The sequence below is a fragment of the Paramisgurnus dabryanus genome, chromosome 13 (genome assembly GCF_030506205.2).
Source record: "Paramisgurnus dabryanus chromosome 13, PD_genome_1.1, whole genome shotgun sequence".
In the NCBI taxonomy this organism is placed as follows: domain Eukaryota; kingdom Metazoa; phylum Chordata; class Actinopteri; order Cypriniformes; family Cobitidae; genus Paramisgurnus; species Paramisgurnus dabryanus.
The window spans coordinates 7,082,689-7,097,473 of record NC_133349.1 but is presented as its reverse complement, the minus strand read 5'-3'; the positions used below and the strand labels follow the sequence as shown (position 1 = coordinate 7,097,473).

The window sequence follows — 14,785 nt, the reverse complement described above, 5'->3', positions numbered from 1 at the left end:
CTGTCTTACTGATATTCCTCAACTTCTGACCACAGCTGGATGTAAAAGTGAAGTAAAAAAAAGTGAATTTTCAGAATTTTTTTGTTAGCCTGTCTAGATAAATTTACTGATATATTTTAAAAAGGTATCCCTTGTGGCTGTCATGCCTTTGTTTTTTAGCAATGAAATAGGTGATCTTCAATGTCATTTTGTGTATTTTTTATAATACAATGTGTTTGCTTGGTTTAGGGTACACATTATTTTCCACATACCATACATTTTTGTAGGTCAATTCCCAAAATGTGGGCGTGTTCCTTTAAGGTTGTTGGATGATAGTGACTAGTCGCTGTTCTCTTTAGGTTTTTTTTGTCATTCTATGTAAGTGTAAAACTGACTGCTTCCTGTTGTGAATGTATGTTAATTCCCTGCCCAGCTCGTGTTTGTGTCTATTTGAATTATAAGGTTTGTGTAATTTTGTTTAATTGCTGGCTAGAGGATTCTGTTAATTTATTTCCTTTTTAAGTACATTAATTTTCTGCATTATTTCTGTACCCTTTGGTTATACCTCCTGGGTAGCTTCACACCTTTCCTTTGGGGGAATCTGAGGCAGGGATTGATACAGTAAAGCCCCAAGTTGTGTGCCTAATTGTGTGATGCATTGATTTTGAGTGTGTATCATTAATGGGTTTATGGGGTTGATGTTGCTGTGTTTGTATATTCTGCAGTGAAATGACTCCTCTCTGTATGAAGCTACTGTACAGGGTGCTTTGATTTTAATGCTTTGTTAAATAAAGTTTCATGTATTTTTCTACTACCATATGCCTGCTGTCTTGGATTTTTTGTATGCACCTTCGTTGTGTTGGCCTTCGGGATGCTACAGTTATTTTAAGAAACGTTTGACTAAATGGTTCTTTTGGGAACCAAAATTGGTTCTACTATAGCATTGCTGTAAAAAAAAGCTTAGCACATTTATTTTCAAGAGCATGCCTTAAAAGTAATGTAAACTCTCGTCTGGAGCTCATGATGACAGACTTGAGTGCAATCTAAGCCATATCTGTCAATACTCTGTTGGGCCAAGTGTGTCAAGTTTTTAGTCCGAGACACAGGCTCTACAATATGTTTTTTTCCTCGTCAGCGAATGTTGTGCGAGGGAGAAATGCAGGGTGCATTCAGGCCTGTTGTTGGGTTGAAATATAAGTTATTTAAAGTCTTCTAATAAAATGTCATGACTTGATGCTGGAGTTATCAGAGTAAAAACACTGCTGGAGTAAACTCTGAGCAGCCATATTTTAAAATATCTGAGGTGTATGGTAACGAAAACATGAAAAATACAACATCCCTCAAATTTTATTTTGTGTGAGGCAAATCCCAATTTACAACATCCTACAATTTTTATGTAAAGGAATAGTTTACACAAATAAAATATTTGATTATTTAGGGTCACCAAAAACAATGCAGGTCAAACAGATTTATTAAATATTTATAATATTATACTATATTATAATATTTGACTTCAAGGCCCAATCCCATTTCTCTGTCTTACCCCTTCCCCTTACCCCTACCCCTTAGTTTTGCATGTTCACGTGAGAGTAAGGACCAATCAGGATAGCCCTTTCGCTCTCGTGAACATGCAAAACTAAGGGGTAGGGGTAAGGGGAAGGGGTAAGACAGAGAAATGGGATTGGGCCCAAGATTTGAATGAGACGACAGTGAATAAATGCTACTAGAATTTGTTATTTTAGAGCACAGTATTCTTCTAATCCCTTGAATGACCTTGAAAGCAATTGCTGATTTAAGTAGGAAAATAAAGAGTAAATTAGCTTATATAAAGTGTTAATATGAAGACACTGGGTTTCCTGGCAGCTCGCTGTGATCCTCTGTGCATGAGCGTGGCACGATGCCCGCTACCATCCTGCCACATCAGATGCTAGGATTCAAGCACCAGAGTTCACCAGACAGCATTCTGCTCACACAGATCATCAATTAAAAAGATGAAGGGAAGACATAATTTGATATAAAAACCACTGCGGCAAACCGAATCATATGCTATATTATAGTGCAGGACAGGCTTTAACAACAGAAACAAAATCCATCAGTTAAATTTGCAGATGAAGAACAATAATTTTAAATAAGAACTTAAATCATGCACTTACAAAAATATTTCTTCGAACATGCACAATGGTAATAGCCTACTACCATGGTATACTTACAAGTGATTTGTGTTATTATAATACTATATTATATTATTATAATAATGTTGTCACAAACAACCTTTCTGACAAGCTGCATATTCAGTATTATAAAAGTATTAATATTTTAAAGAATGAAAATATTGCAATAAAATAAACAAGCTTTTAAAAAAGGAATGAATATTAAGTTAGTCATAAAGAAAATAGGGATTTTGTTGAAAATAAGATGTCAGAATCACTTCCAGCAACAATGAAACCCCTATGAAGTTAAAGGGACTTTTTTGAAAATATGCTCATTTTCCAGCTCCCCTAGAGTTAAGCATTGGAATTTTTTAGTGTTTTGGAATCCAAATTTTATTGGAGTCCAAATTCCAAGTCTGGTGGTACCACTTTTAGCATAGCTTAGCATAATCCATTGAATCTGATTAGACCATTAGCATTGTGCTAAAAATGACCAAAGCGTTTTAAAATATTTTTCCTATTTAAAACTTGACTCCTCTGTAGTTACATCGTGTACTAAGACCGACGGAAAATAAAAAGTTGCGATTTTCTAAGCAGATATGTCTAGTAACTATACTCTCATTCGGGCGTAATAATCAAGGACTTTGTTGCCGTAACATGGCTGCAGCAGGCACAATAATATTAACTTTCAATAGTAGGGGACTATTTTCGGGCACTGCGTCATATCATTGGAGTGTCCCTACAAAACCTTAGCCTAAAACATAAAAATACCATAAATATGGATATTCATGTACTAAGGGTGTAAAAACGGCTTTAGTATTTGGCCATGAAGTCAAACTGGAATGGCTACTAAGAAAAGCTAGAGATGGATGCATGCAATGCTGCCTTGAAATCGAACCGAATTAAGCACCTTAAAAGAGAAAGACTTCCAGTAGGAAATGATGCCCTAAAGCGCTGCCTACAGAACTCACTTGTTATGCATTTTGGAGACGGTTTTCTTACCAAACACAAAGCCATATATGGCCAGTATAAACAAACACCTGCACGCATTTCTCAGCCACATAAATGTAAACCTTACAAACTTAACTTGTGGCAACAAGAACCCTAATATTGACAGGACAGCTGAATTAAATGACAATGTAAACAAAGAACAGATTAATGAAATTAATTCAGCTTCCAACTGTGCAGTCAATCACACAGATTAGGAGCTGAAGGGTAAACATTTACTTAGTTTAGACAAAAAAGACCCTAACACCCCATACACAAACCATTTCCGTTTATGCTAATAAACCCCCTCTATACACCAATTAAAATCACACCGCAGGAAATGAAGCTACAGGAGGTAAAACAGTAACCGTATCAGTTGAGTGCATCCTCCTGATGTCTGTGATGAACAGGAGACATCCTGGAATACCAAATCAGAATATCTGCTCATTGGTCTAATCAGATTACGGTGTCTTTGAAGATGGTATGGCTTTGAAGAGAGAAACGTCTTCTACACCTTAAACTAATCAAATGTGGTTCTGCTGATGTTAGCAAACAGCAAGCTCCCGGTCAAGGTTAAGATTGCACACTGAAGCCCAAATTTTTCCTTTCGTTTTTTTGTATTTGTCATCCTAAAAATTCATCACACATATAGTAAAAACCTTGCACTAAACGGGCGTGTCCGATGTTTTGCTAATTTAACGATGGGAAAAATAGTTTGTGCGCCAAGCGCACGGCCTTTAAGGGTTGTTCCTATTCTCGTAATGTGCAGTGGGTGTGTTTTGGGCATAACATGCAATTAACCAATGAGAGTCTCAGCTCTCTTCCCCTTTAAAAGACAGTTGCGCTGTCGCCATGCCGATTTCATATTTAGATGACGGAATTTGTAAACGCGCATTGTTGTCCCGTTTATAGGCGCATAACATGCTCATTAAATAACAAAAACAATATTGTGCTATTGACTTTAGACTTCAGACCAGGTTTTTGTAGTCTATTTTAGTTGTCTCAAAATAGCAACCAACCATTCGCCTGAACACACCTCAATTTCAATCCAGATCGCCCATGGTGCAAAATTGGGCGCAAATGCTTTTGCTATTTAAACAATGTGGCGCTAAACATGAAAATGATAATTGCGCCGAGTTGAAAATAGCAAAATACACTTGTGTCGCGCATTGCATTGAGTTTATGACAAGGCTCTCCGAGTCCAATGCCTATTATTTTATTTATTGCAAAATTTAGCAAAATACCATAACCACCTTGAAAGATATCAAATTTCTGTAATTGCACAACAAGGAGGTGAGGAATGAGGAGTAAGGAGGCTTGATGAAGAATCATGAGCGGGGATACACTGGTGTACAGTATCTTTTAGTAATGCACCGATGTATCAGACGATTTTTGATGAAACTGAAACCATCTACATGTTTGCAAAGCGCGTGAAAGGCCTTCCAAAAACGAAAAAAAAAAAAATCTGTACAAATGATAGTTTGTCAGACGTGCGATAGATATATTTTATTTTACTTTGTGCCTCTCTTACTATGTTGATCAGTTGAATGTTAAATAGATCCAATTCATGTTCAGAAAAAATATTGAATGCAGAAATAAACAACCTTTATAGCCAACTGTATAGTATTGTATACAAGTGTTTAACATCGGAATCGGCCAATTGTCTGTTTAAATTGGTATCGGCCCCCAAAAATCGTATCGGTGCATCCCTAGCATATTTCCCTCGCATCCTAAGTGGGTGGAGCTAAGATGCAAGGAAAGGAAAAGAGGATGCACAAATAAGAAACAAAAAGCACCCAAGGTGAGGATGCGAAACAAATCCATAATGTGATTAGACTTAAAACTGACCTGGAGGGTAAAACTTTTCCATAACTCAAAAGGTCTGTTGAATATTTGCTAGATATGAAGCGAAACTGTAACGCTAGGTGGTCGAGGTGATTTTGGGGAAAGCGGTGGAGAGTTTGGTTTTAATTGCCTGAGCCCATTTTGGAAAGTAAACATTGGTAGCTCTAATTAGTGGAAGTCTTATCTGCTGGCCAGAGCTCAAACGCTTTACTGCAACCTCAAAGTGAACCATGGCTCATTTTTCAAGAGAAGACTGATGTGGCAGGGCAGGATTTTTAATGAGCTGATCAAGGCGTGATGCGTTTAATGAACAATCCCAATAATGATGGATTAATTTTACAGCGTTCCTGTTACAGTTTAACAAGCGTGTGTGAACATAAGCCATTAAACCTTGCAGATGTTCTTTACTGCCAGGCAGAATTTTGAACATTGGGGGAAAACAATGCAAAATGTAAAAGTTGTGACTGCTGAGTTAGCGCTGTATGCTAGTAAATGCTATATGCTAACGTTTAGGCGAAAGTTCGTCTATTGACGTTACAGTTACATTTTGCAGGTCCATACTAAAAAAAACCACAAATTTACCACTCAGAAACGTCTATTTCCAATCTCAGAATAATTTATTATTCCTCAAATTCCGTATCTTTGTCTAAAACAGACTTAATTATTAGGGATGCACCGAATATTCGTCCGCCGAAAATTTTCGTCCGAAAATGCCCCAAAAGAGCATTTTCGGCCGAAAGATTTTTATCACCGAAACAAAACGTCTGAAATGTTGTGATGACGCAAACCGCGACCTGCACATGCTTGTCTGAACCAACATGTCTGCCGTGTGTGTGATTTCAGTAGGCTATCCCCCTAGCGCCCGAGGTCGTGAATCAGAAGGCTACGGATCGGCTCGGATGCAATTTGCGGATTAATACGCAAATTTAAGTAGGGAAAGTTTATCACGTGTTTCAAAGGCTTGCAAATGTTAACATTCAAGTGATTTTAAACAATTTAACCGCAAAAATGTGCTAAAGTGAGCAGTGTTCTGTACACAGACGCACATGCTGCTGAATGTGTCCGGTCCAGCTTCAGTCATATATGATCATGCCCTTCAAAGATCAGAACTCTTGATGTGTAAACTTTAGAGCGATTGCGCTATTGTGTCTCATGTTGTAGTCCATTAACTCTTTCGCCGCCATTGACGAGATATCTCGTCAATTAAAAGAAAACGCTTCCCCGCCAATGACGAGATTTTCCGTCTTTCCGCAATACCCCTATTATCCACCAGGTGGCGCACTTCCGCAACTTATACAACCCGGAAGTAGCGCCTCACGTGAAAGAGAAAGAACTCTGTGTATGATTTAAAGATCGCTCTGCATCTGATCTCTATCAAAAGTCCTTCGCAAAAATGGAATTATCTCAGCTTTTTGCTCAAAATTGGGTGTTTTTGAAGAAACCTACCCATGTTTGAGAGGTGATTACAAGAGAACTACTGAAGGTAGGATGAAACGGCTTTTTTGTTTGAAAGCAGAGGGTCTGTTCTTTCATCTAATATATTGTTTGTTTATATATTTAAAGAAGAACATTTTCTGGAAGGCATTAAACTTTTGTGAAAATCATGAAAAATGCTGGCGCTGGCTGGCAACTTTTTTTTAAAAACGCTGGCGGGGAAAGAGTTTACATACATTTGGCGAATAGAGCAATAAAAAAACAACGTAATGTTTTTATGTGGACAACAGTTCGCTGCACTGTTTGGAATTCGCCCTCAGTCTGTGTGTGCCCTCGTGTTTAAGTGCCCTCAGTAGTGCATATATGGAGAGACGAGTTTCAAAAAAGCAAACGAACATAAAATCTTTCTGTTCTTGACAGGGCACATACAAACTAAATGATCTCCAAAAAATTATTTTAATCTAATAAAAACATTTGTTAATGTCTTAAGTGTATGTATAGATTAGAGTCAGAAACCGGTTTGTGCTTATTTGGTCTTAAAGAGACAGTAACTTCAATGAACCTACCTAAGTTTGTGTCATTAATGTTAATTAAACAACCCAAGACAAAGAGAAAAAAAATAATAATAATTATATTTAATTTATACAATAAAGACAGTGCTATGATTCATTTAATATGATTTCTGTAATGCTAATTTCAGACCTTATATGTGCAACTTTGTTTTTTATTTTTATAAATGTTTGTAATTTCTTTATTTTCCCACCACTTTTTTGCTGATCCGAAAAATTATCTGATCTGTGCCTCAAAATCTGTAATGTGATGCGAACCGTGAGTTTTATGATCCGTCACACACCCCTAGTAAAGTTGGTACACAGTCATAGCCATAAATGCAATGGTACTAATAATTTGCATAATTTCTTTCGGTGTTTCGGTTTTCGGCCTTGCTTTCCTCTTTTTCGGTTTTTCGGTTTCGGACAAGAATTATCATTTCAGTGCATCCCTATTAATTATATACACACGGGGCTACTGAACTAAATTGAGAAATAGTCAATCAGAACAAAGCTAAGGACATGTAAAACCGTCTCTTGATAATTTTAGCATTTAAAAAAAGCCACACACCTTCTATATCATATTAATGCATTCTTTAGCACCTTTAAATAGATATTTTTAAATAGTCAAATATAATAAACATACATGTTTATGTCAAAAGCATACACAATCACTTATTAGTGTGCCAAACTGTTTGCTAAAACTTTGAATATACATAACCTTATACATAACAAATTTTATATTGTGATACCTTGTACCCAGTGTTAAAAGAACAAACCAACAATAAAGGAATAATACAATTATCCTACACCGAATGATCTTTACATTATGAAAATATAACTTTGATATCTTTACTGAGTTAGGTCATGTCAAGGATTGAAATTAAAGTTAAATCAATTATTAAAATCTAATTTTGATCCTCCAAATCTTATAATCAGATTATGAGACTTTATTCTGGATTTCACAGACAAGGTCACAAATGTAATGTTTTAAGAAACTATGAAACCAAGGCAGCTTTTAAACAACCTTGCATCTGTATGAAATATATGCAATGCAAATAAACTTTTGATGCATATTGTACATTAAAAACTTCACAATCATTTTAAAAGACAATTTTACATCTACTCATAGTGTTTGCCCAAGCAAATGTCCATTAAATGGCTACAAAAAAACCACTACTGACTATAAAACAAAATGAAGTTAAAAACAGTCTGACCAGAAAACAACAACATACTTCCTCTAAGAAGCTTTTCGAGCATACAAAAGTGGATTCACAGCAAATGAGGGCATTTTAAATCTGCATGTTTTGAAACTCACATGCATAAAGAAAACCTGTTCAGAATAATAATGTGATTTTCTAAGGGCATAGGGACCTATAGCAACTTTTATGCATCACAACCAGTTTCATCACGTCTGCGAGTTAAAACCCCACCCAAGTCTGTGCAATGACCCACATGAGGCATATTCACATTTAATTAGACGTGTCAAATTTTATTTTGGACAGTCGGTCTAACCTGGCTTACTAGGACAAGTTTATGCTATGGGAAATGGTATTAAGAAATACGCAGTCAAGTGTGGGTACTGGATGTTCAGTTTTTCAGAAATCACAAAGAAAATTATATGCACTGACTGACACATTTATGAATAATTCATGAACGAGATACATTTGAAAACATCCAATATTGCAGGTGCTGTTGACACGTAAATATAGGTGTTCATGTGTTAATGCATTTGGGCTTTTGACATCAGAAAGAAAGATTTCAAAACAAGATGGGATTTTTTTGCAGCATATGGTATTAAAAACAAATAGCTTTTTTGGTTAAAGAGATATTTTAAGCTTCGAATGTCAAATAGAATATGAAGAAAATTTTATTCTAATAATTTACCATAACCCCTTAAAAGAAACAATAAGGTGCATTGAGGGAAAACAGTCTGTTTTGTAACAATATGGCATGTTCCTAAATATAAAAAATATCTATTATGTGAGAGTGATTGAGGTTTATGGCCTTTAAAGCACCAAAATGAAATAACAGTGAGAATTTGATTTTCATACAAAGAGACAAAAACACACACACAAAAAAAACTGTTTTGTTGCTCTGACCTTTTAGTGTTGAACATGATGGCGGGGCATTCGTCTGCGACTCAGAAGGTTACCTTGAGGGACAAACCTGAGAAAACATCCAGAGAGTCAGAAATAATGTTAAAAGCAAAAATGTCAAGGTGACCCGAGCGAGAACATTTCACAAAAACAGTAAATACCTCATACCACAAACAGCCCTGGCAACCCAAAAACTGAACATTTAACTCAATAATGATCATCTTTACATAATCTATAAATATATGATCTACTCTTTATATTTAACAGGTTCATTTTAATAGGTTACTAGTGAGTATAATGATGTTAAACACTCTAAAGACTTTAGTTTAATCTAAGCTTTACATTTCTCTAAACCATTATGATGATAAATTATTCATCAGCTTATGTTTTAAAAAGCAGTTAAAATACATCAGTGCCCTTTGTTTTGCCTCAAAATGCACACCAGTAATGTTTTTAGTAAGGCATGTTTGTTAAAACTAATTATATTTCATAATTAAACTAAGACCCAGTCCTGGTTTAAGCTAATCCCTGTCCGGGAAACCACCCTGTAATGAATCAAAAGTTATCTAGAGATAGTGGGATAATGTTTTGTGTGTGTTGCTTGCTCGTGACTCACTCCGCCCGCGAAATGCCGCCCGGAGGTCAGGATTTTCTGTGAAAGTAGCAGTACAGCTGATCTGTTTTTAAAAATCTGATAAAACTAAAGACTCTTCAGAGACATGAAGGATGCAATACTACTCTATAGGTACTCAAGATTAACATAAGATACATTATGTGACCTTCAAGTACACCTTTTTACATCTACTGTGAGAAAACAACACAAATGCTGGTTTTGAATCTCAAACTTTCATTAGGAGAGGATTCATACAGACTTCCGCACATGCTGAGAAAGTGAGGCAGCTGAATCTGTTTGCATCTGCACATTAAGCGGATGCTGCATGCATTAGTGATGCAGGTTGTAGGCTATAGGTGCTCTATAATACAAAGGTTACAGCCGTGAATGTAAAGGCTGCATCATTAATGCGAAGACCTTTAGACCCCAAGCCATATCACATGCCATAATGAGATGCAGTGACTGTCCTGCTCCAGTTTAACTCTTAACAGCAAGATTTCAAAGAATACAGTTGTGTAGGTGACAATCGTATACTATATGTGAATACTACAGCATGGTATGCATTAATGTATCCGATATTAGCATCTAAAAAAGACAGATTTAGAGATTTATTGCATTTAATGACACTTTTCCTGAATCGTATTGTAATGTGAAAAGCAGCAAAATCAGGTGTTCAATCAAACAGAGATCATTAGTCTCATACCTGTCAACATTGGGATTTCAAATTAATAAAAAATTTCCCAAACCCTAACACCCCCCCTCCCCCTTTCATAACTATGCAATGGAATGGATGGGTACTCTGCAAAAAAATGACCTTTTACTTAGTTGTACTAAAAACGAGTAGGGGTGCGCGGGGCACTGTTTACATTGTTGCACAAGGTTGAGCTTTTAGTTTTTCTGGTATTTTTTTCACGCTGCCAATAAACGATCTCCTGTAAATTATTGGAAATGTATAGGGCCCTATTTTAACGATATGAAACGAAAGTGCGAAGCGCAAAGCTACTTTGTGGGCGGATCTTGGGTGCTGTTGCTATTTTACCGGCGGGAGAAGTAACTCTTGCGCCAGGCGCAAATCAATAAGGGGTTGGTCTGAAGTAGGTTCATTATTCATAGGTGTGGTTTGGGCATAACGTCAAATAAACCAATCAGAACGTCATCCAACATTCCCTTTAAACGCAAGGGCGCAAGTTCCATGGCGGGTTGCTATTATTATGATGGATTTACCAGGCGCACGCCAGGAGCGGTTCACAGCTGAGGAGACCCACGTTCTTGTAAGAGCAGTCAAAGACAGAGAAGTTGTTTTTTATGGGGATAGGAGAAATCCGCCCAAATCAGCGTCGGTTAAACAGGCGTGGAAGAAAATAGCCACAATTGTCTCATCAGCTGGCATCTCATCAGCAAGCGCTACAATGATGTCAGGAGACGGGGGAATCCCAAGCTTGCCTGCATAAATCGGGAACGCCGTGTAACGGGAGGTGGATCTCTACACAGGACCTGACGCCAGCAGAGGACATCGCTGCGTCCACCCTCACCGCTGAAAGCCAAGAAACGCAAGCAGTCCAACCCTAAAGTACACTTACAAATCAAGTTCACATACATTAAGGTTTCTTATGAAAACATTTTAATTATTATTTACATAAAATAAACGTAATACAGCCACACAACAAACTTATATTTAAAAAAAATTTAATCGTAATTTGCATGATAATTTTTTAACGCAGCCACACAATAAATAAAAACTATCACCACAATGCTCACCACAATGATTTCCCTTATCTCATGTGTTAATATTTTTTATTGTTACAATTTATGATTTGCAAAAATAACTGTTGCATCTGTGTAGATTAGATAAGCAAAGTGTGTGCGCGTTGTGCACGCTATACATTATGGTCAAGCATGCGCCCTTAAAATAGCATAATGAACAACGCGCAACGCGCCACTGACTTTATACTACTTTTTTTCTGGTCAGTGGCGCAATTGTTTTTTGAAACTGCAAAATAGCATCAGGGATGGTTTGCGCCTATTTTTTTGCGCTGAACTGCCCAGGGAGCACAAGTTCATTCCCTAGTTTGCCGATGTGCGTTTGTGGAGGGAAAAACCCGCTGTGTGCCGGCGCAAAATACAAATGATATATGCGTCACTGACAAAGTCAATTGCGCTGGGTGCAAGATAGGGCCCATAATGTTTTTCCAGAGAGTTATTGATGAGCGAGTGTTTTGGTGGCATTTAAGTAAAATCATATGGTTTTTTTTTCGGTTTTTAAGTTGTGTGTGTAAGAGACCAAATCCAATGCTATTTCATATTAATCAGTGTCTTGTTGACTAAAACATAGCATCGTTTTGAAATATGTCTGCAGCTCTTAGCAACTTTTTTGGTGGGCTTGAAAATATTTTGACCCAGCGGGGTTAATTGTAACGCTGTGTTACAACTAACCCCTCAGCACTTAAGATATGAAAAACACTAACGTTAGAGTAATTTTTGCCGTTACACAAAGCTACACACGAATGATTGCTGGCTGCCAACAAAATAAATGTGCCTGTCTTATCAAAAATCGTGTGTCAAATGTATTTTTGTTCATATCTTTAATATTGATTGAATAAGGTCACGTCAAAGATTGAAATCATAATTTAATGAATGGCTAAAATCATACTTTGATGCTCATTATCTTAGAATTAGATTTTGAAACTGTAGTATGGTTATTACAGACTGGGTCAAATATATAAAAAAAATGTTTTGTCATAATTGTGCTGCTTTTTCTCACATATTTAGACATTTGTATCCATTTATAATTGAACTATTGTTAGAAAAGGGCTGGATGAATGAATACAGTGTGGATACCTGTCTATTATAGACAGATATATAAACAATATCCACTTCAAGTATATGTCAAAATAGTATTGAAATATTTGCCTGCAAACTTAATTTTTAGCAAGTGTTACAACTAACCCCCTGCCTGTTACAATGAACCCCAACTATGGGGTAAGTTGTAACCTGAATTTGTTTACTTTAACACCTAATTCAGGAAAAAATAATGTAAAGGTTATACCTCATATGCCTCTGTTTATCAATAGCTAAAAGTACAGTATAAACTGAAGAATATCTGTGTCAATTCCTTGTGGACTTGCACATTTAAAGGAATAAAACAACAGTCACCAAAGATGGGTCTTTTCACAAGCCGTGTGGTGTTCTGGGAATACAGAGTGCCGACAATGATGAACAGCAAGGAATCATGGGACTTTCCTCCTGTACTGTATTCCACTGTGACTTTCACACTGATCCTCACTTGCTGGTGTAATCCAGTCTATTTTTAACCCACCACATCTGAGACACGTGTGGGAGGTAATGAGAGTGAGGAAAACAGAGGCATGTTGAAGAATTGTAATCATAAAAGAGAAAAAACTTCAGGTCTTTACTCGATCCTTAATATCGTAAACCCAAAAGCTCACAGCAGCAGTGGAACAGAGGTTCACATTCAGAAGGTTATTTCATTTGATTTTCTCTGCTCCACAGTGAGTCATTCCTCTGGTCTAAGCGTTCCACAGATTTAGAGCGATTTCATCAAAAGCCTTTCATCGCTCCAAAGTAAAGTGCATGGACTGTGTGTGTGTGTGTGGCAAGCTCCTTTAGGAAAGCTAAATGCTTTTCACTTGAAATATAAGGCCAAAGAGACACCGCAAGAGATGCAATGCTCCCTACAGTGTTGTTGACATTTTTGTTGGCTTGCTTACTGGGAGACTGCTGATATTAGCTAACGGTTTTGTAAATGTAGTTAAAAGAGTAGTCCACTTTATAGATAGCTGTACACCTTGTCACACAGCAGCTTTTAGGCATTGTTCTGTTTTTTGTTATAAGCCAGAAATGACAATGAAGCCGCCTCACGTAATACAAAGTGAATGGAAACCGTTGGATTGTTTCACCCCCCGGTGGGTGTTTTTTGTGTCTCTATAAGCAATGATACGTCATCTATGATTGTGAAAAGGCATTGAATCTCGTGTGTCTCGTGGCTAATTACATCATTACATTAGCTAAGAATGTGAAGCATTATTGGCTCTTGAGACCAACTACGTAATGCTGGTTTATGTTTGAATGAGATCGCAAGGTTTGCAACGCGAACGGTTTGTAATACTTTTATTCTATGCACTAAATACCTGTAACTGTACTTTTACTTGCCTGTTGTGTTTTATATGGTTGAGAAGTGGTTGGGTTTAAGGACCACCCCTAGTGGACGCGAGTTAAAGGCTTTCTAAGCGAATCTGTGTGACGTCACTTCCTGATGACGTTCAAGTGTTGTCAAACAAAACGGAGTGTAGCTAACTCCTCCTCTCCCCCTCCCTTCTGTGCTTTCTGAACGTGTCATGAACGCGCCCAACCCCCACTCCCAAATCCTTCTTGACGTTTATTGGCTGGAACACTTTGTTATGTTTCGTGGTGATAGGTTTGACCCGGATGTGCCTCATAAGTCTTGAAAAGTGAATCCTCTGGCTCTTTGATCGCCCCCTGGTGGCGGGCTGCAGTACAAGTCATAAACCCCGCCCTCTTTATTCACACAAATGGGACTCTATTTACACTTCAAGAGTGTAAGATTGCCGTGGTTGAATTGGTCGCGGGGGGGTTTGGATGAAGTTTGATACCACGGCTACGCCTCTGGCTCCACGGACGATTCCTTCTGCGCATGCCTTGGCTCCAAATTGACATTTTTACGTAACATGGCGGCGACATGGTCGGACATTTTTGGCTTCAATTCGTTACAATGGAGGGAGGCGACGTCGTGTCGTCAATCTTTTTTTTACAGTCTATGGTTTGACCACTTTGTTTCTGTTGCAGTTTGCGGAGCCTGGGCTGTCTACAGAGATCGCGTTTTTTTACAGTGTGTTCAGGGGACAGGCATCTAGCAGATAGTGAGGAGATGTTTACTGTATGAAATAAAAAATGTTTTATGGCCTAAAATGCGTGAATTCGTTTAGAGCACCTTTAATGAAAAACTTTAATAAATTACTTACAATTAAAACATTAGATTGTTTTAATTTCAAAACCATTTGTATCTAAATAATACACTAACTACCGTGTCTATATATGTAAATATATATTAATTTCTCCCAAGGGTTTTTGTCCTTCTAGGAGTTTTTCCCG

The 14,785-nt window shown here is 37.3% G+C and overlaps 1 protein-coding gene across 2 annotated transcripts in view; it reads right to left on the bottom strand.

The window, feature by feature from the left end:
* oxr1a (oxidation resistance 1a) overlaps positions 1–14,785 on the bottom strand; it is a 195,605-nt gene that overhangs the window by 155,824 nt on the left and 24,996 nt on the right. For both annotated transcript variants that reach the window (XM_065298715.2, XM_065298718.2), the window contains exon 2: positions 9,046–9,112. In XM_065298715.2, the coding sequence (XP_065154787.1) occupies positions 9,046–9,062 (17 nt within the window). In that variant the 5' untranslated portion in view covers positions 9,063–9,112. The remainder of the gene's footprint in view (positions 1–9,045; positions 9,113–14,785) is intronic.